The sequence below is a fragment of the Drosophila albomicans genome, chromosome 2L (assembly GCF_009650485.2).
Source record: "Drosophila albomicans strain 15112-1751.03 chromosome 2L, ASM965048v2, whole genome shotgun sequence".
Lineage (NCBI taxonomy): Eukaryota > Metazoa > Arthropoda > Insecta > Diptera > Drosophilidae > Drosophila > Drosophila albomicans.
Window position 1 is genome coordinate 4,225,020 of NC_047628.2, and position 25,212 is coordinate 4,250,231.

The 25,212-nt window shown below is 38.7% G+C and overlaps 1 protein-coding gene and 1 long non-coding RNA gene across 5 annotated transcripts in view; one reads left to right on the plus strand and one right to left on the minus strand.

Annotated features, from left to right (window-relative positions):
• The window catches only part of LOC117563546 (ATP-binding cassette sub-family C member Sur), a 61,180-nt gene that overhangs the window by 23,815 nt on the left and 12,153 nt on the right, over nucleotides 1–25,212 (minus strand). The window contains exons 4-9 of one of the 3 annotated variants that reach the window (XM_052002187.1): nucleotides 19,697–19,912; nucleotides 17,146–17,842; nucleotides 8,184–8,287; nucleotides 5,256–5,393; nucleotides 4,387–4,549; nucleotides 3,430–4,324 (exon numbers count right to left, since the gene is read on the minus strand). In XM_052002187.1, the coding sequence (XP_051858147.1) occupies nucleotides 3,430–4,324; nucleotides 4,387–4,549; nucleotides 5,256–5,393; nucleotides 8,184–8,287; nucleotides 17,146–17,842; nucleotides 19,697–19,912 (2,213 nt within the window). Of the gene's footprint in view, nucleotides 1–3,429; nucleotides 4,325–4,386; nucleotides 4,550–5,255; nucleotides 5,394–5,572; nucleotides 5,707–8,183; nucleotides 8,288–17,145; nucleotides 17,843–19,696; nucleotides 19,913–25,212 lie in introns of those variants that run through there. The other 2 variants (XM_052002188.1, XM_052002189.1) reach the window with 2 other exon arrangements.
• LOC127565098 (uncharacterized) lies at nucleotides 23,254–23,533 on the plus strand. 2 transcript variants are annotated; one of them, XR_007954497.1, is made up of 2 exons: nucleotides 23,254–23,333; nucleotides 23,380–23,533. It is a non-coding gene; the product is annotated as an uncharacterized LOC127565098 (long non-coding RNA). The 2 variants fall into 2 exon arrangements; XR_007954498.1 differs by having other exon boundaries at nucleotides 23,427–23,533.

Genomic DNA, 25,212 nt, shown 5'->3' on the forward strand with positions numbered 1-25,212 from the left:
AACCGCAAACTACGTATACTTTGGTCTTGCCAGGGCCATTAAATCACACTTTGCACCTCAAATCAAACAGCTACGGACTTGGACGCATTCCGTCTCGTCTCGACCCCCCATATCTGGCTGCTTTTCGGATTGTGGTCTCGTCGTATTGTCGTCTCGCCGCATCGTCGTGTCTGGCTGGTTGAAAATCACAAAAGCGCACACACTTAACAATCGTTAAGTTCACGTGGCCCTTGCAATCTATGCCAATGTGTACATTTGCAGTCGTACAATAAATTTCCCAGCCAAAAACGGGAAGAGTAGGAACAGAGGGAGAGGACCGAGAGTGAGAAGAATTGAGAGTCAGTAGAAGGCAGTGCAGTGTGTGCACACACCCAAACAACACAGACATTTATTACAGTAATTGAAATTATTGCACATTTTGCGTTTGGCAGGGCGAAACGACAGAGGAAAGGGTGGAAAGGCAGAAAAAACAACAAGAGAAGTAGCGGAGGCAGAGGCGTATCCTGGCAAGGCAGCACAACTCCTTTACAGCCTGCTGTGCGATCTCTGCTTGTTAAATGCATTTTTATATGGCAGCCACGCCTTCAGTGTGCCGGGCACTTTGTTACAGCTTCTCGATGGGGTGAAACGACGGGGCAGGGCAGGGTACGACGATGGGATGGTGCACTTCCCTCCCTTTATTTTATGTGCAATAAAATTAACATATACAGACATTTTGTGATAAATTACCGCATCACGTGATGTGCCTGAAAACGACTGTAAAAATATGTTGAATGACTGCAGCGACGATGACTGCAACTGCAATGGCTACATTTAATTTGAGCATTCCCTACCCACATTAAAAGTGAAATTGTGATTACAGCAAAAGTTGTTGCATGGTATTAACTGCCGCAAGACGCATACCACAGACGTCTGACGACTGCCGGCGGACACCGGACGACAGAACTGTGTCCCCCAGAGCTGTCTCTCCCCTCTTACAGTCGCAGTTGCAGTCAGTTGTCGCTCTGCCTGTTACTTTACCTGACACTCGCGACAAATGCCTTTGCCTTTTACCTACGGCACAATACATTCATTTAAATTTGCTCAACGGTGCGTATGCGTGATGCGTTTTAATGGCTTAAAAGCCATGCGGCTGCTGAGTGGCCTACAAACGTTTTGTGTGCACCTTTGCTGCATCAGCTTAAGTGAATTAACTTAATTTCTACCCAAGTAAGTAATGAAAATAATACAAAAGTCCAAAATAAGAAATTTTTATCTTTTGATGTATTTATAGTTATTTGAGCGTAAAGTGTAGAGCGCCTCTTTAAATTTGAATGGCACTCGATTCCAACTTAATTCATTTAATTCAATTATCTTAATATAGAATTGATTCAAAAATAATCATAAATACTGTATGTACCTTGTTTGATATTGAAATGATTTTCAGGGTATTTATCGCTGATTTGAATACATTTAATTGGAGGCTTTAAACCAAAGTTATCCGATTACACCAAGTGAATTTCAACTTTAATTTTAGTTGACTTTATTTTGTGACTTGACGTTTTCAGTTGGCTTAGATTACGCACGTTTCGTTGTATGCCCGTGAGCCAAAACAGCCAAACAGCCAAACAGAAACAGAGGCAGAGGCAGCAACTAAAGCAACACGCCCCATGCAAATATTTGAATTATTTATGTGCCATTTTCTGTTGTGTCAACAACAGGACTGACTCGTGCCACATGCCTTCCACTAGCTGCCACTTGCCTGTTACTGTTGCTGCTGCTGTTGCTTCTTGCATGCCTTCACTCTAAAGGTGAATGGATGCCTTTGGTTTGTTTGCTCATTTAACGGCATTTAATTGCATAATTTTTGGTGCACACTCAAACTAATTAGCCGAACTATGGTTTATAGGTTATGGTTGCTCTACTTTCAATTCAGCTAAAGGTCGTGACCTCTGGGCATCGGCTCTAAACTCTTGCCAAACTTTAATTGCACCAACATTGAACTCAACGCTTAAAACTTGAATCAACATCGAAGAATCGGGATCCGGCTCCGGCTCAAGCACGTGTGTCAGTCATATCCAGCTATTTTCACACTCGGATACTTTTAATTAAAGTTTTCCAATTGTGTGTATAAGCGAATGCATGAGTGTTTGTGAATGTGGAAATTGAGGGTGTCGGGTTGCTTCGTTGGTTGTGTATCTTCGTCTTTGGGTTCCCTTTTTGCATACAGCCTGTCAATTTGGGGAAGGCATTCAAAGCGGCGCTTGCAAGTTTTCTTGGCCTTCAACTGTGCCATAAATAAAATGCAATAAGCTCAGCGTATACTCCTCTCCAGCTACCCTCATCCAACAATTTCACTTCCCCCTTCTCCTTATGCCCATAGCCGTGACAGCAAAAGCGTTTTCAATAAATTTTCCTACACCACAGGGCTTGGAGTTACATATGCGAGAGTGCAACTCTGAATGTGAGTGTGTGTGTGACTGTGACTGTGAGTGCAAGCTTCCGAGTGTGTGTATAACATTTCAATTCACAAGTTTTCATTTTCGTAGTGGTTTTCATTTTTGGTGATTCCCAAGTAAAAGGCGATGTGCTGCCTACTTTTAGGGCTGCCATTAAAATGCATTGCCATAATATGCGTTTTATATGCAAAACTGCAATTGGTATCAATGGATTCCCCACCCAATATCTCCATCCCACATCCACACAGTCAACTCCCACTTGAACTAAATATATTACTGGTAAAAGCCCCAGTTATTGGCTATATTTATGGGCTGATTGACGTGTTAAGCAGCCTTCGATGCAGAAACTAGGTTATACCTGCTGTTTTTTTTTAACACAACAGTTTTGTAAATCTGCATTAGACAGATTTAAGCAATTTAGGAAAAAGGATGAAAGGCATTTAAAATCTTAATAGTATTTGAGATTGGAAATATTGTATAATAACTATAAGAAAATCTAGTTAAATATACGAAACTTATATTATTAGAAGGTGAAACGAAATAATGACATGAACAAGTTTTTTAATTGTTAGAGTCAGAATTGCTCCTTTGGTGCACATTTTAAAACTCAAATAAAACAAGTAAGGAAGTTACAGTCGAGTGTGCTCGACTGTGAGATACCCGCTACCCATTTTTAATAAAGGCAAAATATTGCTGTATCATTTTCAAAATATACCGAAAATACTAAAAAAAATACTAAAAATATACCAAATGGTATGTTTGGTATATCGATATAGTACACCATTCAAAATATACCATAGTCGGCACAATGTGCCAGATTGTCGGCCAAAGCAACTAAGACCCCTAATAAGTAGGCGTTTTTGCCCATACATGGTATATTATTAAACTATATTTGATCGACAAGCGACAGTAGCATTCTCACTTGCTTTCTTTACGTATGGAATTAGTTGAATACAATTGAACAGAGATTTCTTTTATGATATTTACTTACTTGTGCCAAAACATATTTCCCCCAAGCAGAGGCATCTCCATGAGCAGCGCCGAGAGCAACGAAGTCTTGCCGCTGCCATTCTTACCCACAATGATAGTCAACTTGCCCTTGGGTATGGCCATTTCTTGGATATGTAACTGAACAAGGGGCATATGACGCTGTGGCTGCCAGCTGAAGAGACCGTCGTTGATGGAAACGGCAATATCATCGGGCATCTTGAGCAGCAGCGAATCTCGACGCCAGCTATCAGTATTTCTGGCGCGAATCACAGAGAACTCAAGCGGTTTCTCAGCGGTGCCGCCAAAAAGTTTAGGAGGCCGGATGGCCACATAAGGTGTGTTGCGTAGCAGCTCGCGACGTTGCTGGACGAGTCTGCTGTGTCCCAATTCATGAGTGAACGATGCTGGTGACTTGTCTTCTGGTGCATCTCCGCTTCCCTGCAGCAGTGGGGTGATTGGCTCCGATTGCGCTAAGGGCGCCGGCGATGGAGGCTGATCAGGAATGCGTAAGCGCAACGCCAGACGCTGCTCATTGAGCTTATTCTCCGCCTGGGCCGTGCGTAGTGTCATATTTGACTTCTCCTGCGTCTCGTACATGTCCAAGGATGCGTCACTTTTGCTGAGGATGCGAGCCATGTTTCTGATGCCCTCGAACTGCTTCTGGATCTCGGGCGCATGCAGGAAGCGTTCCAGACGACGTGTCGACACCCTTGCAGCTATGATTATTGGCACCGTTATGGGGAAAATCAACAGGGGTACGGTGAGCTGCTGAAACAGTGCCAAAGCCGAGAAGAGGTGACTGGCATTGAAACTTAGACGTGAATCCTGTGGCAGGCAAACATAAATTGCCAACGTGACCAGGGTGATTAATACTGTGGAAATGTGCGTTAATATCGCTACATTAAGAATGAGAGCTATTAAATTAAACTGTAAATATGTGATTGGTTTTACATCCTACTCATAAATGTCCAGTACATGGCATCCTTGTTGAGATACTTGAGCTCCTTCTTACGCGCCGCTTGTATTTTTCGCAGAAACACCTCGTCCCAAGCATTCAGCTTGATGATCTTAATCCCTATCAAGGTATCGTGTATTCGCTTCAAGCGCTCGTCTGTGTATTGCTGTTAAAATTAAGTTAACATTGTAATTAATGAAATACAAAATCTTTTAATAGAAAACCAATTTTAATATGAGAACCCAATACGGCGTTGAAAGGTTAATTGCCTAATTCTTAGACAAACTAGGATGTAATAAAGGACTAAATTTGAGCTATAACTATAATAGTGAGGTCATTACCTCTCGGTTCAGAGTGATGAAACTACAATGTGTTAGTCAAAACTTCCATTAGCCATAAGTGACTGAAGAAATCCTCAACAATCCAACAGATGGCCAGAAGCAAAACCTAAATTCAATTAACTGAAGTTGACCAGCAAGCAATAACTTTAAATTGACCACAAATCTGTTAACAGGAAACTTTTAATGAGCCGACAGTAATAGCAACAACAACAACAACCAGAGGCAACATCAACAGCTATCCGGACAAACTTCAGAAGAGAGAGAAAGAGAGAGAAAGAGAGAGAGAGTGAGAGAGAGAGGAAACCCCAAAACAAATTCTCAACTGGAAAACGTCAAAATAACAAGCAGGCTGAGTGGCAAGCAAATGGCTAACATAGAAGTGACCATGCTGGCCATTTCATGCTTAACACACAAAATGTTATGAATTCCATTTGAAATTGAAATGAAATTTGTCCATTGTTTTGCAATAATTAAATTCTAAATGCAAGTACATACAGATTGGAATTGAGTTGCTGTTAAAGTTTTACTTACCGCTATCACATCGGCATTCTTGGACATTGCATTCCCGATGAGAAACTGCAACGGCGTCATAATTACAATACACACAATGGCCCCAATCACCGCACTTATGCCCAGCTTCAGATACAACAAGTAGATGACAATGGCTATCTGGAAGTAAGTACAAATACAAACAACTGTGAATGCGAATGCGAAGGCGAATGAAATGCAAGTATTCAATTGATTTGTTTATGCAAATTATGCAGACATAACAATACAGTGTCTTGGCTCTGCAACTAGGGAAGCTTAAGTCTTAATGATGTTTTACATATAGAGTTCTGAGTAATTACCGTAATCATGTGTTGAACTTGGGCAGCATGAAATACAAATTAATTCAATATGTTAGGGAAATATTAGTAAACGAGAATATGTGTATTAAATAAGCCAACACAACTGATAGCAACATTATGTGTACGAATTTATCTCATGGCGCAAAGAGATAAAACAATTGTTATTAATATCTTCAAATAAATTTATGCTTGATATTTGTAAGCAACTGTTATTAAAGGTTTTAAATATAATAATTAATCTAAATATTTTCGACTTAAAATTCAACATCAACTGTATTGAAAAGTTTAAAGTTGAAAAAATAATATTTTCTTCATTACTACAAAAGACGAGCAGGGCGATCTGCTTCTGAAAGCGATGTGCGATCAGGAGGAAAGCTATTTCAAGCCTTTGAGATTTGTGCAAGCGCGAAAAGTCAGCTGCGAAGAGAACGGTGATGTCGATACAGCACACACATCTCGAACGCACCTTGCCGAGCTGAGATAAACCTGCCAAGGAGCAGCATCACGATCATCCGTCGGCGGAGCAAACGCATGGCAAATGGGTGCCGAGCAGTTAACAACTCGAGTATCGCCAGAACATCGATCTGGCCAAGCAGCAGGAACCGAACGCGGTCTACAGGTGAAACATTTGCTGTCACCGCCTCAAGACGCGTCTCAACTATCTCTAGCGCGGCAATCTGATGGTCACCAAAGTCTTTGAACCCGTCGAGCTCAAGCACTTGAAGCCACGTCGTCGCCAGCGCCGTTGTCGTCGGCATCATCAGAACTCGTTGCACGCTATATTCGAGCATATGGTCAGTATTGTGCAACATGTGCACTTCAAGTGTCTGCCCTGCCAATTTTATGCCAACACCGAGCAAGTTTCTCAGATAGACATAGTTTTAACAATTTAAGTATCTGTGAAATTTAAAATGACACCACTTTTCTTTCGATAAAATGTTCCCAATTTTAATTTTATTGCTTAACTAAATTACATATAAAAAATAACTTTCTGAAATATTTGTCTGTCCGTATGAACACCTAGATATAAGAGACTACAAGAGATAGCGCTGTAGTTGGGTCCTGGTTGGCAATAGAATATATTTTGTACCGTATTGTCTATTTTGAACATTATATTATATCGATATATCAAAAATAATAATCAAAATACATTTCACTAAAAACAAACAATTTAAAATATATTATAGTTGCTTCTCGCAAAAGCAAAAACTTCCGGACTATAGCCTGATTAAGAGCTAACGTATTTGACAAGAACATCTATAGCAATAATATATGCTTCTTAAGCATTTTCGAAAGCTCTTTATGGCTGTATCCGACTTTAGATATCCATGGCTGCACAATGCGACATTATTAATGATTGGAATTATAACGACACTCATTAGTACTACAATAGCTATTTCCAACTTTTCAAAATGTGAACTTTAAAACAATCATAAGAAATAGTCTTTGTGATTTTTGTTAAAGTTCCCACTAAGAAAGTGACAAACGAATAATATATCAACAATGCTTATACCTCATACTCTAAAGTACAGTATAAGCATTGTAGTAGTAGTAGTAGTATGTTATATTTTTTGGTTATGCACAAATTCAATAATCCCCAAAACAATATGTGTCCTAGTTTCCAGTTTGCAAGATATATTATATCAGCAATCTAGACCACACACACTCCAAAGGCAGCCAATACCTGCCAACTTAAATGTTAATTAATTTTTTACACAATAAGCCCAAGTAACCAAATGTTATGCCAGACTGTCTGACTGTCTGGTAAATCCGATTCGACCTGCATACAAACGAGTAAATTATAATGCAGCTGTTGCCAGGATACATAGCAGCATAGCAGTGGCCACCGCAAATCCTAAGCCTGGCAAAGGACACAAACCCAAACCCAACCTTATGCCCAAAACATTTACAAATCAATTCATTTCGAGACAGAGCGAGTAGTCCGAATGGAAACTGTAACTCGACTAGAGCACAGGACTAAAGTAAATACAACCCCATAGCTAATTACGCCGAACGCATTTAATACTAATTAATTATGCATGTGTGTGTGTCTCTGTCTATAAGCCTCATAGTCCGAATGCATGAAAGCTCTTATGATACCCTCTAAGATTACATTAAAACTATAACTACTTTTTGCCATAGTCTTCACTTTAGGTGCATATAATGATTTTTTTAAACTATTCTTAAGGCATCATGTAAATATTATTTTATATTTCAATATTTCATTACAGCGCACTTGCTAGTCAAGCATTGAAATCTATAGAAGAGTTAACATTTAGTTTAATCATTAACATGTTTACTTAATTGCATAAAAATCCTTAAACTCTTGATATCGAATGTATTTAATAGGCATATTCAAATATTTACATTTAAATGCCAAATGCAAATAAAATGTAAGAAATTGCACATATAAAATACAAATCAAATGCATTGCAATCTACGAGAACACTCTTGTAGAAGGCCAATTACAACATTAGATAAATCTATTCAGTGTCATTAAGGAAAAGGACAATAAGTTCAAGCAATATAAATTAGATTTCAATGCAACAAAAAATACAAAAATGGCACACAAGATGCTCGTAAATTATTCACCAATTCCCGATATACGAACCTTGAATGGTATAGCCCAGGCGTAGTGAGAGATCCAAAAGAATTGCATAATGTTGAGTGTGTCCTCTGTCATGTGATTCGTGATGGCGCCAATATCATGTAGGCCTGTGAAGCATGCAGCAAATAAGATGCAAATAAATTACATTGTGAAATTGCAAGTATTTTTTTAAGTTATCTACAACTTAATCAGTTAAATGGGTAATGTCCCAATGTCCATAAAAATCACGAATTATAGAAATATAAAAAATGAATATTTTACTATAAGCAATTCTCTTCACAAGAAAGCTATCTAAAGAGTTTAAAATTACAATTTAAAGCTACATCCTAACGAATCATATATTCGTAAGTATAGTATTTAAGTAAGTCAATATATATGTATGTATGTTATATAAGTAAACCATAATTGTACAGTATGTCAAGAAACTCTTTACACACTGAAAAAAACACATATTTTTTGACTTTGCATGCAAAAATAACGCCTTTAGTTATTATTTTTCAATTTTTTTTTAATGCAGATCTATTATTTAGTAAATTTCAAATTAGTATGTACAAAAATAAAAACAATACAACGAAAGGGAACATTTTAAATCAACAAAATATGAGTTTACACATTTTTGACACTGTCAAGAAAGTGTTTACACACTTTAGTTTTCGATTCTGTTTTGTTCTATTTTTCGTAAAAACTGTACTTTATTGTTAACTATGCTTATGCACTATTCGCTATTTTTGCATTCCTTTTCATTCAATTGCGAAATCTTGCTACGCACTTGTCAAAAAGCTGATTTTTAAATTATTTAACATACCTGGAGCTGGTTTGACTCTTGACGTTACCCAATTGACTTATTATAGTCACAAAATTGGAGAATCTGTAGCTTAGCTAGTGGAGCTACTTGGGGTATCGCGAAAAATAATTTATAATGCTCCAAATCGAGCCGAAAATTAAGAAAAACTGCAAGCAAAGTGTGGAAATGGTCGAAAAATGGATATTGACGAGCGAGCATACCGCCTTAAAATGGGCAAGGTCCGTCAAAACCCCCAAATTTTGATCAGGACCCTTGCCAAGGAGTTGGAAGAAGGGTGTGACACGATCAATTCACATGAAACCGTCCGGCAACTAATTCTGCGGAACAAATACTATTTTCCCAATTTTACTGTCAGAATGATGTTGCGCTGATGTAAGGCTGTTAACGGCTTGTGCCATACTCTAGTTGGTCAATCATTGTAGTATAGCATTTTTTTTGGTTTGGACATAGAATACGACGTCATCCCAATAGTTGTCCGGCGTGATTTTCATGTTAAAAGCCAAAATTTAAGCGTTTTCAACATTTACTTTCGAAAGCAGCGGCCTCTTACGCGCAACCGTTTCAACGGTTGAAGAGTGTTTGCTCCGCAGAATTAGTTGCCGGAGGGTTTCACGTGAATTGACCGTGTCACACCCTTCTTCCAACTCCTTGGTGTGGGTTCTGATCAAAATTTGGGGGTTTTGACGAACCATGCCCATAATAAGGCGGTATGCTCGCTCGTCAATATCCATTTTTCGACCATTTCCACACTTTGCTTCCCGTTTTTCTTCATTTTCGGCTCGATTTGGAGCATTATAAATTATTTTTCACGATACCCCAAGTAGCTCCACTAGCTAAGCTACAGATTTTCCAATTTGGTGACTATAATAAGTCAATTGGGTAACTTCATAAGTCAATCTAGCTCCAGTCATGTTAAGTAATTTAAAAATCAGCTTTTTGACAAGTGCGTAGCAAAATTTCGCAATTGAATGAAAAGGAATGCAAAAATAGCGAATAGTGCATAAGCATAGTTAACAATAAAGTACAGTTTTTACGAAAAATAGAACAAAACAGAATCGAAAACTAAAGTGTGTAAACACTTTCTTGACAGTGTCAAAAATGTGTAAACTCATATTTTGTTGATTTAAAATGTTCCCTTTCGTTGTATTGTTTTTATTTTTGTACATACTAATTTGAAATTTACTAAATAATAGATCTGCATTAAAAAAAAATTGAAAAATAATAACTAAAGGCGTTATTTTTGCATGCAAAGTCAAAAAATATGTGTTTTTTTCAGTGTGTAAAGAGTTTCTTGACATACTGTATGTACCGCGAAAGGTCATAACAAAAAAGAAGTAGAGTAAACGAATTCCAATTAGACAAGCAAAGCAAGATATGATGCCTAACCTGATGCTTGATAGGGCACACGAGGACGTGTTAGAGTCAGGAAAGTTGTGTCCTAGATCAAACAATTAATATGATAAGTTTAAATTCATACGACGGTTAAATTAGCATGAGTATTAAAAGCTAAAAATATTGTTAGTGTTAAGAAACGATTGTATAAAGAGAAAATCTAACAACCGGAGTGTTGGTAAATTCTGTAAAGACGAGGTGCGAGCGAGAAAGAAATACAGGCTGAACGTAGTGCACTATTGTATTTCACGGTAATTTTCAATTTGTTATAAATGGAAAAATACGATGAATTGTTCAAATTTTTTATGAGGGTTAATTATAGAGATGTCAAATAGTTTTTATGTATTGGCAATTTTATTTTAAAGTGAGACATCAAAAATCTGCCAATATTTTATGTATTCTCATCTTTGAAAAGCTATTGGAAGTGAGTACGACCTTGAAACCTATTGTTTATCGTAGAGTAATTAATTCTTGTTTCAATTGTATATAGTCACAATTGCCACTTTTAACCACTTTTCACGAAATTTGAAATTTTTAGACCGTAACTATACTGTGATTGTTCTCGAAGGAGACAGTAAAAAAGAACAAGTAAGAAAGCTACAGTCGAGTGTACTCGACTGTGATATACCCGCTACCCATTTTGAATAAAAGAAATATATTTTGCGATATTTTTCTCAAAAAACACCGAGTATACTGAAAAAATACTACAAATATACCAAATGGTATATGTGGTATATCGATATAGTACCGCATTCAAAATATACCATAGACGGCGCAATATACCAGATTGTCAGCCAAAGCAACTCAGACCCTAGTAAGTAGGCGTTTTTGCCCATACAAAAGTATTTCATTAATAACTTCCACAATTTTTATCTGATCGCAACCAAATTTTTAGGAATCATAACTACTATAGTAATTATTGTATATACCAAAATTCGCAACTTTAGCTTTAAAATTACGCTTGTTATTCGATTTTTTTGATTTGCGGGGGCGGAAGTGGGCGTGGCAAAAATTTGAAACAAACTTGATATGCGTGCAAGCATAACAAATGCTGTCGAAAAAAAATTATAGCTCTATCTCTTATAGTCTCTGAGATCCAGTGTTTCATACGGACGGACGGACAGACGGACAGAGGGACAGACTCACAGACGGACAGACGGACATGGCTAGATCGTCTTGGCTGTTGACGCTGATCAAGAATATATATACATTATAGGGTCGGAGATGCCTCTTTCTACCTGTTACATACATTTCCTGTCGGCACAAAGTTATAATACCCTTCTACCCTATGGGTAGCGGGTATAAAAAGAACAGGAGACAACGAGTCTCGCTACGCTTTAGAAAAAAAATAATTAATTATGAAAAACTATACTAACCATTTCTCTCGTAACTTTTAAAAATATAAACAACTGCACATTTGTTTTTTTTTTTTTTTTTTTATTACTGTATGTTTTATATTTTGAATCTTCTCTTACGAGACTAACAAAATGTGTTTAAATCTTAAAAATACTACATTATTCTAACAGTTTCTTAAACTGTATTTATGGTAGGCGGTCCTAGTAATTGTCGCTGGATGGGACGGTCGTTACGACGAAGGCGGGAACGGCTGCATACTAATGTTAGTGCTCTAGCAAGGTGATTTGGATGGTTCGACAGCTTGATGTAGTAATTTTCCATGTGTTGTGCTATTTCATCTCGGACGGGAAGTATATTCAAGTCTCTCTGAATGTTTTCACTCCGAACGTACCACGGTGCCCCGGTGATAGTTCTAAGGATCTTTGCTTGGGCTCTCTGCACGATCTCTACGTTGCTGTTGCTGGCGCTCCCCCACAACTGAGAGCCATAAGTCCAGATTGGTTTCAGAACGGAGTTATAGAGCAGGACCTTGTAATCCAGACTAAGGGGGGAGCGGGAGTTTATAAGCCAATGCAGACTGTTTGCCTTCAGCCTTAGGTGAGTTCTTTTAGCTTCAATGTGCGTGCGCCAGGTGAGCCGTCTGTCGAGATGTACGCCAAGATACGTTACTTCATCTGATTGGGGAAGCACGGTGTTGTTTAGTGTAAGGTTGGGGCAATTTCGTCTATTTAAGGTAAAAGTTACGTGTTTACATTTTTGCTCATTTACTTTTATACGCCAGTCTGAGAGCCATTTCTCTACAGCGTCTAGATGGGTCGCAAGTTGCGCTGAAGCTTGTTGTGGAAATTTAGATCGGCTAAGGATCGCGGTGTCGTCGGCAAACGTAGACATAGTCAGTTGTCTACTCGTAGGGATATCAGAAGTGTAGAGTAGATATAGAGTCGGCCCGAGAACGCTGCCTTGAGGAACACCAGCTTCGATATTATGTTCAGCTGACATGACGGTATTGCATCTCACTACAAATATCCTGTTGTAAAGATATGACTTCAAGAGTTTATGCGTGCTATTAGGGAGCATTATTTTGATTTTGTGCATTAGGCCGTCAAGCCATACTCTGTCGAATGCTTGAGAGACGTCCAAAAATACCGCAGTGCAGTACTCCCTATTCTCGAATGCTGTTCGAATTTCTGATGTTATGCGGTTCACCTGTTCGATAGTTCCATGCTTTTCGCGAAAACCGAATTGATGTGCTGGGATACTATTATGTCTTCTTAAGTATGGTATGATACGGGTTAAAAGGCATTTCTCAAAGAGTTTTGATAAACACGAAAGTAGGCTTATTGGTCTGTATGAGGAGGTGAGAGTGTGGTCTTTTCCTGGCTTTGGTATCATTATGATGATTGACTTTTTCCACCTCTTCGGGAAGCAGCCGATTCTTGTCATCGCGTTGAAGAGTTGGCATATGGTACCAACAGCACATAGTGGGAGTTCAATAAGCATTTTTGGTGTTATTAGATCGCAGCCCGGAGATTTTCGCGGTTGCAGCTGCTCTTTTATAATTTTTATGACTTCGCATACTCGAAATACAATTGGTTCGGCAATAGGGAAGTCTACTTCTGTTTGTAAACGTATATTAGGCAGGTTTGTTACTGGATTTGGCTGGAAAACATTTTGAAGGTGGGCAGCGAATGTGTCGGCTCGGTCTTTGTCGCTTCGGGCCCAGCAACCTGCAGGGGTCCGTAATGGCGTAACCGTTGCTGTTGGTGCGCTCAGTGTTGAGTTAGCTTTCCAAAGTGGAAATTTTGAGCTGGTTGGAGATAGTTGCTCTATATAGCGCTGTATGGATCTGTCTTCTTCTTGTCGTAGAGCCTGGGTGAGTCGACGTGAAGCTTCTTTTAACTGTTGTTTTGCAGATGGCGATCGAGATAATTGCCATTCGCGCCGGGAGCGACGCTTTGCCAGAACTAACTGCTCTATTTCTGCATTCGTGTGCTTGGTGTTATGTGTTATATTTTGCCTACGTGGTGTTGCGATTCGAGCCGCTGAAACCAGAACTGTTTCGATATTGTTTACGGTTCTGTTGATGTCATCTTCGTCGGTTAGCCGTGGTGTAAGTTCAATGTGTGAACTTATGTATTTCTTGAATTTGAGCCAGTTTGTGCTGTTAGAGGTTAGCATGACGGGGTTGTCATTACTAACTGGCTGTTGGTTTAGGCCAAAGAGTACAGGCGAGTGGTCTGATGATAGATCCGGTAGAGAACAAGCGCTAATCAGATTACGTGGGATGTTTTTTGTAACTGCGAAGTCAATCAAGTCTGGCAATTTTCTTGGATCACTAGGCCAGTGAGTTGGTGAACCAGGGGAAACGTAGTCAAGCTTGTTGCTAGGTTTTATAATTGCTTGATACAGCTGTCTTCCTTTCGGGGACACGAGGCGAGATCCCCAGTGCGTGTGCTTAGCGTTATAGTCTCCTGCTGCTATAAAGTAGTTGCCTAGCGAGTTGAAGTAGTCAATAAATTGGGCTTCGGATATCGTAAAGCGAGGAGGACAGTATACCGCGGCTAGTGTTATATTGTGACAATCCAACTGTATAATGATAGATGTGGCTTGCAGATAGCTAGTTGCAAACGCATTGTGGAAGTGGTGCTTAATGCGGTTTTTAATCAGTATTCCAGTGCCTCCATGGGCCTTTCCATCAGGATGATTTGTACTGTAGAACAAATACCCTCGGATTTGGAAATTGTATTTGTTGGTAAGGTGGGTTTCTGCTAGTAGCATTACGTCGATTTCATTGTCATTCATGAATTGTGCTAACTCAATTTTGTGCCGTGGAACGCCGTTGGCATTCCACAGTGCAATGCGTAGGGGAGCCATTGATTATTTTGATAGAGTGTTTTGGAGCATCTGAATCAAAATATGTTGATTTGTCATCAGACTTTGCATGGTTGTTCTCATAAAAGCAATGAATTCCTCCATGCTTTGTTGCAGTCTGAGTATCATCGTTTCCATTTTATATTCTTTGTGCTCTACGGGTTGGTAAGGGACTGTAGGTGGTGATTGGTCATTGCAAGCAGGGCTCGCCTGATTCGATTTTATAACGCTTGCAAAGCTTACGTTTTTTGTTACGTTGGAACTACCGAGTGATGACCTGGCTGCTGACGAAAAGAAAACTTCAGGCGTGAGTTTGGAGGGTATTAATGGTGCGTTGTGGGATCGCGTTGTTAAGACTTTATGGTTGATACGACTTTTTAACTCCTTGTATACTGGACAGCCTCTATAGTTTGCGGTGTGGTTTCCTCCACAGTTACTACATTTTTTAGTGGTTGGGTCCTTTTGTGCTTTACATTCAGCAGATGTATGCAGTCCTCCGCAAGCTACGCATACAGAGCGGAGTGTGCAGTAAGATTTAGTGTGTCCGTATTCTTGGCAATTTGCGCACTGGACCGGGCCATTACGTTTGTGCGGCTCTTCGACTGTAATTCTGCGATGCAGTAAGAACTGAATTTTGTAGATGGGATGTACTTCGTTTTTCTTGAGGGCCTTGGAGTCAGGAACGAGTTCCACTTTGAAGAGAGGTTGCGGTTGCTTGTTTCTATTGCGGATATTTATAACGGTTTTTACGTTGAAACCTTTATCTTTTAGTGCCTGTTCTACTTCAGTAGTGTTAACATCTGGTTCGATGCCTTTTATGACCACTTGTTGTCCTTTGCTACTTTTTAGCTGATAGGTGTAGTAACTTTTTTTCTTGGCGTTTAGGAGCTCCGTCAATTTTCTGAAGTTTTCTTCGCTTTTCACTTGGACCTTGGTTTCATGAATGTCTCCTTTAGTCAAGGGGATTACATGGAAGCTATCTTTACCAATAAGATCGATAATTGTGTTCACAAGGTTGTTAGAATTTTTCTCTCGGATGTATAGCGGAGGCGGCTTCGCTTTGCTTTTGTCCGCATCCGTGACTGTAGAAGGCATTTCGTTGGAGATGTCAGCCAAAATTTCAAATCTATTTGCTGTATTAGGGTTCTGCATAGTTCCTTGATCGGAGGAAGCCCGATTGATTTTTGCAACGTTACCCATTTTCGAGCCCTGTGGACTTTGTTTTCTTTTAATGTTTACGTAGCGATCCATGCCAGTCTGTATGGTCGAACCTTGCTTTTTACTTGGTGCGTTTGTCAGTGCAAACTCAGCTGACACAGCAGGTGGAACGATCGACGGTATCGGGTATACAGACGAAACTGATGTTGTTGTTGTCGTCATTGCATTTACAGTTGCAACTGACGTCACTGTGCTAGTTACCGTGGCCAGACATGTGTGCAGTTGGGGCGAGGCAAAGCAAGGAAGGGGGGAAACACATTTATCGCTTACCTCGCTTTGCGCTGTCGGTAACGCAGACGGAGAGAGAGGGTGCGCCCTTTCGTTGAGAGTAGGCTTGAGTTCGTTTTTCGGTGTTGGGGTTAACGCTCGCGGTTGATCGGCAGAAGCTTTTGTTTTTGCTGATTCGTCTGCATCTGTCGACACGAAAGAGAAGTATGCATTGCTAAGAGAGCGCCGACGCTCGTCTAGCTGACGTTGGCGCTGCGACCGAAGCTCGCTTTGGTTCATCACCTTATTTACTTTATGTTGGTTTTATATGTTTATTATTATTAGTTACAAAAGTGCACTAGTTTTAAACACAAAATAAAAGTAAGTTGCGACTTTTCATCGCACTAAGCGTCTTTTCGCCGTTTGTCTTGATTGATATCGGGTTTTTTTTTTTTTTTTTTTTTTTTTTTTTTTATAATTGGTTGTCTTCCGGAGCACAAAGTGAAATAAAAAACACGTCTGCACTCGTTGACGTTCGAAGTTGAACGAAGTTGAAACTGCACATTTGTGAGTATTAAAAGTAAAGCATCCAGTATATATAAAGATATACTAACTATTTAATTGAGTAAACATTTTATTGATACGGTTTTGTCCAAGCAGAGAAGTACATTAGCTTTTATAGGCAGCTGATTGCAATCAACTTAGTAAGTTTTCGCCACACCAAGTATATCAATCTGTAGTAACAACAATCGAGTTCTGTCATAAAACCTGTCGAGCAATAAACTTAGCCGCTGGACATGGTCAAAGCCACTCGAAAAGCAATTTGTCTTTACGGGGCACTCACACAAAAAGCAGCTCTAATCGCATCTAAAAACAAACAGTAGCTGCTAGTCGAAAGCACAACAATTGCGCCCAGGAATAGCCACGCCCATTTAAGCCAATTACAAATGGACATTTGGCCAGGTCGCTGGCGGCAAACGCTTCAGCCGTAAAACTTTCAATTAACACCAAACGCACATTTACCTCTGTCAAACACGACGGAGTTTGATATAGGACATGGTCTGAGTGAGTGAGAGTAGGACAGAGAAGGGAAGAGAGACAAATCCAAACACTCACCGCCTGAACGCTCCGTTTGTTGTGTGGCATCCACCTCTGCAGGCTTATCATTGGGAGTCAACTTAATGTCGCCATTTTGTTGCACATCAGCAGCAGCAGCAGGAGCAGGAGCAGCCGGAGGAGCTGTAACAGGAGTAGTAGGGACTGCGGCAGGATTGCCATCATCACCATCATTGTCCACAGCATGGGCAGAAGGAACATCAGCAGCATTGTTGCCACAACCGCTGCTGGCATTTAGAAGCAAACTTTTGCGATAAATTAGACCCTGTAGCGATGTTTTAATCCTGATGCCCGTCATATTGAGCACATGCGTGGAGGCCTGTGACAATGCGGCCTGTGCCAATGCGGCCAACAATACGAGCCAAGCAATGCTCCAGCCATTTGTTAACAAATCCAACCATCTGGCATAGTAAATTCTCACATCGCCAATGCCAATACTCATACTATCATAGTAAACATCATCAGTAGCAACATCTGTGGCCGCATTAGGGTTACCCATTCCAGTTTGGGTCTCCTGTTCGTGCTCCTGGGCCGCCGCATAGAGTCCCTCAATATATTGCACTATTTGCTGTATGGCAAGAGGACCAATCAATGCAAATAAATCACCGGCCAACTTTAAAATGCCGCCCAATGCAAACATGCGCCAACTGTTCTTTATATAGCAATACCACAAAGATGGCGGCGCACTCGATTTTTTCTGCAAAAGATTGAAATATAAAAGTCTATAAATAAGTCAGTGTTATAAATATTAATACAAATACGAGTATAAACATGATTAACGATCTGACATAATGCAGTTAATAAATACATAAGTCTGTTGGATTTACGCACAAGCTTGCCATAATGTCTTTATCCTCAGAGTGATAAAAGCTAGTAGATATTTAAATATGTACACTGTTTCTTAATAATACCATATCCGAAATAATCAATGAATGAATTCAGTTAAAAGTCAGCTGACAATCCACATTTCGAATACGCACAGCAATTAATAGGAACATAAATACCAGACGCTATTTGGCTGCTTTGCTGTCTCTTTATCATTAAAATTGCATAAAATGCTGCATATAAATTAAAGTCAACAACACCGCATAAGAAAGTCGTAGACCAGAAGTGAACGACTAACTCATGCTCTGTACTTATAATATAGCAAATAAACTTTGACAAAGAAAATATGCTACACCGAATATTGCACATATCCATTGCTATAAAATAGTATTTATATTTTATAATATAGTATTTTTATTATGTAAAATTCCTCTTCATTGTCGACAATGTATTCAAACAACCATATAAACGTAATTCGAATTAAGTTTCATTTTGTTATCTAGCAAATTGCAAAGTCTCCATCCCCATTCCCGTATTTAAATTTTTATTTTATTTGCATTGATAATTTATTGCTCTTGGCTAACAGCAGAGTTGCATTTAAATAAATAATTAAGCAATTTGCTTGTTGTGCTTTTTGCAAATGAAATACAATATTTTCTTAATGGAATTTCAACAGAGTCAGCGTCTGCAGCAACGTCAGAAGCATTCCGAGTTTTCCTGCTCGGCCAGGCCAAAGCCGAAGACTCAATTGTAACCGTTTTTGGCCTGGAGCATTTAATTATTTATATAAAAAATGCATGCTTTTTAATTAAATGACGCTTAATGCGTTCAGTTTCCATTTAATGTGTTTAACATGCAACGAACACATGCATTTATAATATTTATTGTTGTAAGTATTTATAAACACAGAGAAACCTCCATATGCACAAAGAAGCTGAAATTCTCTTTGCTGTAAGTAAGTGCATTGTATACATTTTCAATAAGAAAATCAATCAAAATAATAGTAAAGTCTTTAAGAAATGGTTAATTAACAAATTGAATGCTGCAGACACTCGACTGTGAGATAATAGCTACCCATTTTTAATAAAGGCAAAATATTGCGGTAATATTTTTAAAATATACCGAAAATACTTAAAAATACTAAAAATATACCAAATGGTATGTTTTATATATCGATATAGTACACCATTCAAAATATACCATAGACGGCACAATATACCAGGTTGTCGGACAAAGCAACTAAGATCCCTAGTAAGTAGGCGATTTGCCCATACAAAAGTATTTCTTTAATAACTTCCACAGTTTTATCTGATCGCAACCAAATATTCAGGAATCATAACTACTATCGTAATTATTGTACATATATACAAATTCGCAACTCTAGCTTTAAAATTACGCTTTACGATTTTTTTGATTTGCGGTGGCTTGATCTGCGTGCAAACATAAGAAATGCTGTCGAAAAAAAATTATAGCTCTATCTCTTATAGTCTCTGAGATCCAGTGCTTCATACGGACAGACACACAGACGGACAGACGGACATGGCTAGATCGTCTCGGCTGTTGACGCTGATCAAGAATATATATACTTTATAGGGTCGGAGATGCCTCGACAGGCGGATATAGTTATATCATCTCGCCTGTTGACGTTGATCAAATATATGTTATAATACTCTGCTTCCCTATGGGTAGAGGGAATAAAAACAATAATAAAATTGAAAGAACTCACCACTTTCTCTGTGTAGATATACAAAAATCGATCATAGTGTGCCCTCGCACTATCTTCCAATCGCATATGTCCAAGATCTTCCAACTCAAGAGGTTCCTTATAGCCAAGCCAGAGCAGAGGAGTTAGCCACCAGAAGCAGGTCTTTGAATAGAATGTGGCAATTGAATGCTTGTAGCCGATGCGATCATAATTATCCAGATAGTCATCCCGATATCGCTGTAATTTAAATTTTAAGCAAAATATGAAAGTATGTAAATTAAACTAAGAAAGACGAGACTTGAATGAAGTCCTTGCTTGAAGTGACAGGCTCACATAACTTGAACGTGTTTTTGCGCATTCCGCAGGCCAAAAAAGAAAACAAAAGCAAAGCAGAAACTGGACCATAACTCAAAAGCATCTTAGCAACTGGTCTTAAGTTTCGCCAACAGATTTCACTGACACCTTCCCATACTTTCCACTCTCATCTGGTGCCACAAGCAAAAAGACAAGATGACATTTTGCAGCCTCGTCTTGCATGTATTACTGCCACTTCTAATGCTATGCTATACCCTGTAAATGGGTATTATGAAGGGATATTTGCAATTTGACACTAAAGATAATATTTAGAATTACTATTTGTATAACTGTGCTTAATTGAAACACAACTAATCTCTCCAATTTATTATTTATTTTGAAATAGTATTTAACAAAATATTGCTTCATCTGTTATTGTTGTTTTGTTTTATCATTCTTATTTAAAGTCATTGGCTTTTGAATACCTTTGTTATATTATTCCCCTTACACGGTATTTAATAGTGTATCACTAAAAGACAAAGAGTTTAGCTTGTTTTTATTTATTTTTTTTGTGTTGTTTTTTGGAATGCAACACGTTTTGTATACTGCTCAACGCCTTAACAATGGCACTTCGTCTCGGCAGTCGTTTGGCTTTTCTTTGCTAGCCTTTTGTTGAGTTCGTGTCGCAGTTGTTGCTGTTGTTGTGTTGTTGCGAGTGTTGCTGCAAATGCAGCAGATTGCCAGTTTTACTCAGCGTGGCAGATGTTGTGGCATTTGTTGCACTTAAGCGTCACTAAAGCAGTCGTTTTTGTGGCACTCGGCATGCGGTCAAGCACGCAACGCCTTGAAGTATGCAAACGCTTTGGCAAACTGACATAAATAAAATATTTGCCGAGCACCAAAAGACTTAGAGCGAAAGCGGAGCAAATCTGCTCTTAACCTCAATTAAAATGTAAACATATTAAAATCCAACTGCAATGCTCCCATCACATCTTTCACTAGTCCTTCCCCCGCTTACCCCCACGAAGCAGGCTAATCCCTTGTTAAATTAAATAAACCTTTTGTATTGTCATCGTCAGCGACGCTTTACTTTCTCTCCGCCTGCTCGGCTATTTGCTCAGCTAATTTTACGCGCACGCTCTGCCAAAATGCAAATGCAAACTGCATTTCTGCGCCACTCCCCCTTGCACTTTGCCGCCTAACTCGACATCCGCTTTGCACTAACAACAGCAACAATAACAACAAGAACAACTCGTCCTTCTTCTATCACAATACCCTGCGATTGAAGGCCTATGCATGCACAAAAACAATTTAAGAGAACATTAAATATATGTATTTTTAACCATTTTGTGATTGCTGTTATTTCAAGTCAATAATATTGGATAGTAGATCTATTTCGCCGAGATCTTTAAAAGTTGTGAATACATTAAGCAATACTTTATTCCTATTTATAACATAATACTTGAATATGACATTTCATTTCGATAATAAATAAATGTTATGTTTTGTTTCTGTCAGCAGCAAAGAGTATCGCCTAGTCGGGTATACCCAACCGAGCACCCCTTTCTAGTTGTTTGTATTTTCGGATTTTGTGTTCAACGTTGCATGGCATTATTTGCTCACACCCCTGGCCGTCATTCCGCATTTTAGAGGCAGCAGCCGCCACGCCCCCCAGCCACGCCACAAACTTCCTTTATTAAAATTATGCACTGCATGGCGGATCCCAAATTAGGTTGGGTCTTCTATCTCGACTCCAAAGCAGAGACAACGGCGTCGGTGAAGGCAAATAAGCGAAGCACGTGAAGCGGCATTTTGTCAGTGCCGGAGTTTCCGGTACTTCAGCTTTATGAATGCGGCTGGGACAAGGGAAGCGGAATGGTAATGTTGACAAATGCCCAACGCTCAATTGTACGCTATAGTCTATGACTCTGCCTTTCGGTCGCTATCGGATCCCTTCACTGAGTGCATTTGCCCTCTTCATAAGAAACTTTTGCAATCACCTCACAGAACAGCACTTACAAATGTACAGCATACTTCAAGGCGTATTCTATGTGAGTGCACGAATTTACATAGTTTTCTCTCTTTATAAACGTTTTGAAGGTAGTGGGGCTGAAAATGAGAAGTGGTAAGGTTTCTAGGAAACCAAAGTTTGTCTTCCATTTGACTTTTTAGCCTCAGCTGGCATTGATTTGATGTTTGAATATTACTCATACGACATGTGTGTGAATATCTCAAAAGGAAAAGTTGAAACAAGTGCCAACGAAGAGAGGGGAACAGAAACGGAAACCGAAACCGAACGAAAAAAAGCATGTCGAGCATGCTAGCACATAAATTTAGCAAAGAATAATCAATAAGGCAGAGATTGAATTAAGGATGCATACGAAGGTTTACCCATGCTCATGTCAATGTTAACAATCACTTTGGCACGTTGGCATGTGTGTATAGCAATGTTAAGTTAACAATGGGAAGCCTGCCAAACTCGCATAATTTTTGCGGCCCTCGTTGTTTTTCTAAAAGGAAATAATTGGATGGAGGTCAATTTATACAAAACAAATTACGATCAACTATAATTTGTCGTTTTTTCCTTATTTACGATTAAGATTGTTCAGATAAAAACTATTTTTGTACATTATTTACATTATTTAAGTAAAAACAAGTTTGAAAGCTACAGTCGAGTGGGCTCGACTGTGGGACAACCACTTTGAATAAAACGAGAGCAGTATAGTATTTTAAATATACCGAAATAAAATAAAATGATATATTTGAAATATATCACAATGTACTAAACACACCAGATTGACCCGGTGCGGAATTATTTGTTAAATATACCAAATTAAAATATCAAAAAATAAAAATATGTCAAATTATATATTTTATATATAAATATAGAACTATATTCGAAATCTACCACAATGCACTATGGTCCCAAATCCCGATTTGGTGGCATAAAGTCCAAAATTTCATGGAAGAAAATCTGAATTTTTTTTTTATATATTTAAACTAGATACCCTAGATAGAAAGTATCAATAAATATTTTTGTCAAAAATGCAATCTTGCAATTTTTACAGATGTTTAAAGTCAGGTGATTGAGCAGCTGATTTTTGTGACAAAATTGGCGGGAAATTTTTAATAACTTTGAGCGCTTGGCAAATCTAAACTAAACAATATTTTTCTATTATTTAAAATGGATATTAAAGTTGGAGGTATGTTAATTACGAATAATAAACACAGTTTGTGTGGTAATTTGTTTAACGTTATATATTTGTCCTGTTTTGTGTTGTCCAAGGAAATCAAAAAGCTGACAAAAGTGTTCGTCTTCTGTAGAGGAAAAAAAGGTGTTCTGCGTATTTGTGCGTTGTTTAATGTATGTTAAACAATAGTAGACACTTTATATTAAATTTTAATAATAGTTTGGTTTGCGGCTTTTTGCGGCTTTTCCGATGCTTTAATTATTTAGATGTGCTTGAATTCTGTCACGCCACGTTGCTGGACGTGTGGATGGACAGCGGGCGCCACTCTTCCGCGCTGGTTGAACTTGTATTTGGTCAAATAGATGAATGTACACTGAGTGACGACAAAAAAGAGAGCAATAAAAAAAAAAAAAAAAAAAAAAAATTTAAATAAAATATCACGAATACGTCATGATGTCTATATGGGCATTGGAGTAGGCGTGGTCAAACTTACTTGAAAGTTTGCTTAAATATTTAGAGTGGTCTATTAATGAAGTATGCCAAGTTTCAGCTCGATAGATGCAATATTCGATTTTATGCCACCAAATCGGGATTTGGGACCATAGTGCAATGTACTAAACATACCAGATTATCCCCTTAGCAACTACCACAAACAAGTAATTCTTAAAAAAACTACAACTTTAAACCAATTTCATCTATAGGATCGGAGGCGACTTCTTTTCACATACATTTCCTGCAAATTATATTACCCTTATACCCTATGAGTAGCGGATATAATCAGTTTAAATTTAATTTTTGAAATATTCTAAATACTCTACACCTTCGGCTTGACAATTTCTTGATGTACACTAAATAGTTCTTAAATTAGTGAATTACTTTCTTGAACGAAACATTGAATTAAAAATCAAAGTTTCTACTTGTCAACCCTTGCAATACGCCCACATTCTACAAGTTTATGCTACTAAGTACTTTGTACTTTTCTACTCTTGCCTACTCTTGATTAATATTTGATATGCATATTTTTCTGCCAACTTATTCACACACAGCATTACAGCTATTATGTGCTAGTATCCTAATATCACATGCAACAGCATTAGTGCATTTGGCTGCATAACAATGACGAGCAGAAGAAGTCGAGGTCCAACTTTGCGCCCACCCCGCCGATCCGTTTAGCCTTGCAGCACGGCAACTCGGCAACTCTGCAACACAGCCTCAACCCTCAACTAACCGTCGGCCTTAGCAAACACTGGCAAATATGTATATAAACAACCGTAAACTGTAAGTTTTATGCTGCTGCACTGGCCATGCTCTGCTGTCACAGTTGCCACAAGCAGCTGCCGTTGTCTTCTTACCGGAGTCGAGCTCTGCTGAGTTTCTTTGCATAGCCAAAAAGGTAAGCGGCAAAATAGTCTAATGTAACTTTAATGTTTTTATTTGCTTTGCTACTTTCCAGCGCTTATTGCTCTGTGCCTCTTCTAGCGCTTCTTACTTATTATTATTATTGCTGTTGATGTTGTTGTTTTTGCTACTGTTACTGTTGTTGACGTTGCTGTGGTAGTCGCTCCCCACTTTCCTATTGCTGAGTATCTGTGTAGCGAGTTGAGCTTGTAGGAATGTCCTATGTGGCAACTTTGGATTTCCGGTCTCAAGCGGAAATAATGTCAAGCATGAGGAGACACACAAGCTGAAACCCACTGCAGAATTCCTTCGACCGCGCTTTCCGCTTATTTCAACTGTTTAAATATTGAACTACGTAATTTTATGTAGAAGCATATACTTAATATGTTGATTTGTTAAAGAGATTTATAAAATAAAGCTGCAAGCAAATTATGCAGATATATTTTATGCAAAGAAAGAAGCTTCTTTTAGCATTGATTTTCCTATTAATTTCCTGCTCTTGATGACTGTTTTACTCGAAATTTGAGTTCTTATTGATTAAATACTTAAAGGCTTACTATGTGTTGGCGGGCGAATTCAATTTTCTACTGGGGTTCTGCAAGCGCATTTTCTACTGTGTACTTATAATCTGCGTTTCTCTTTTATATCATAAGT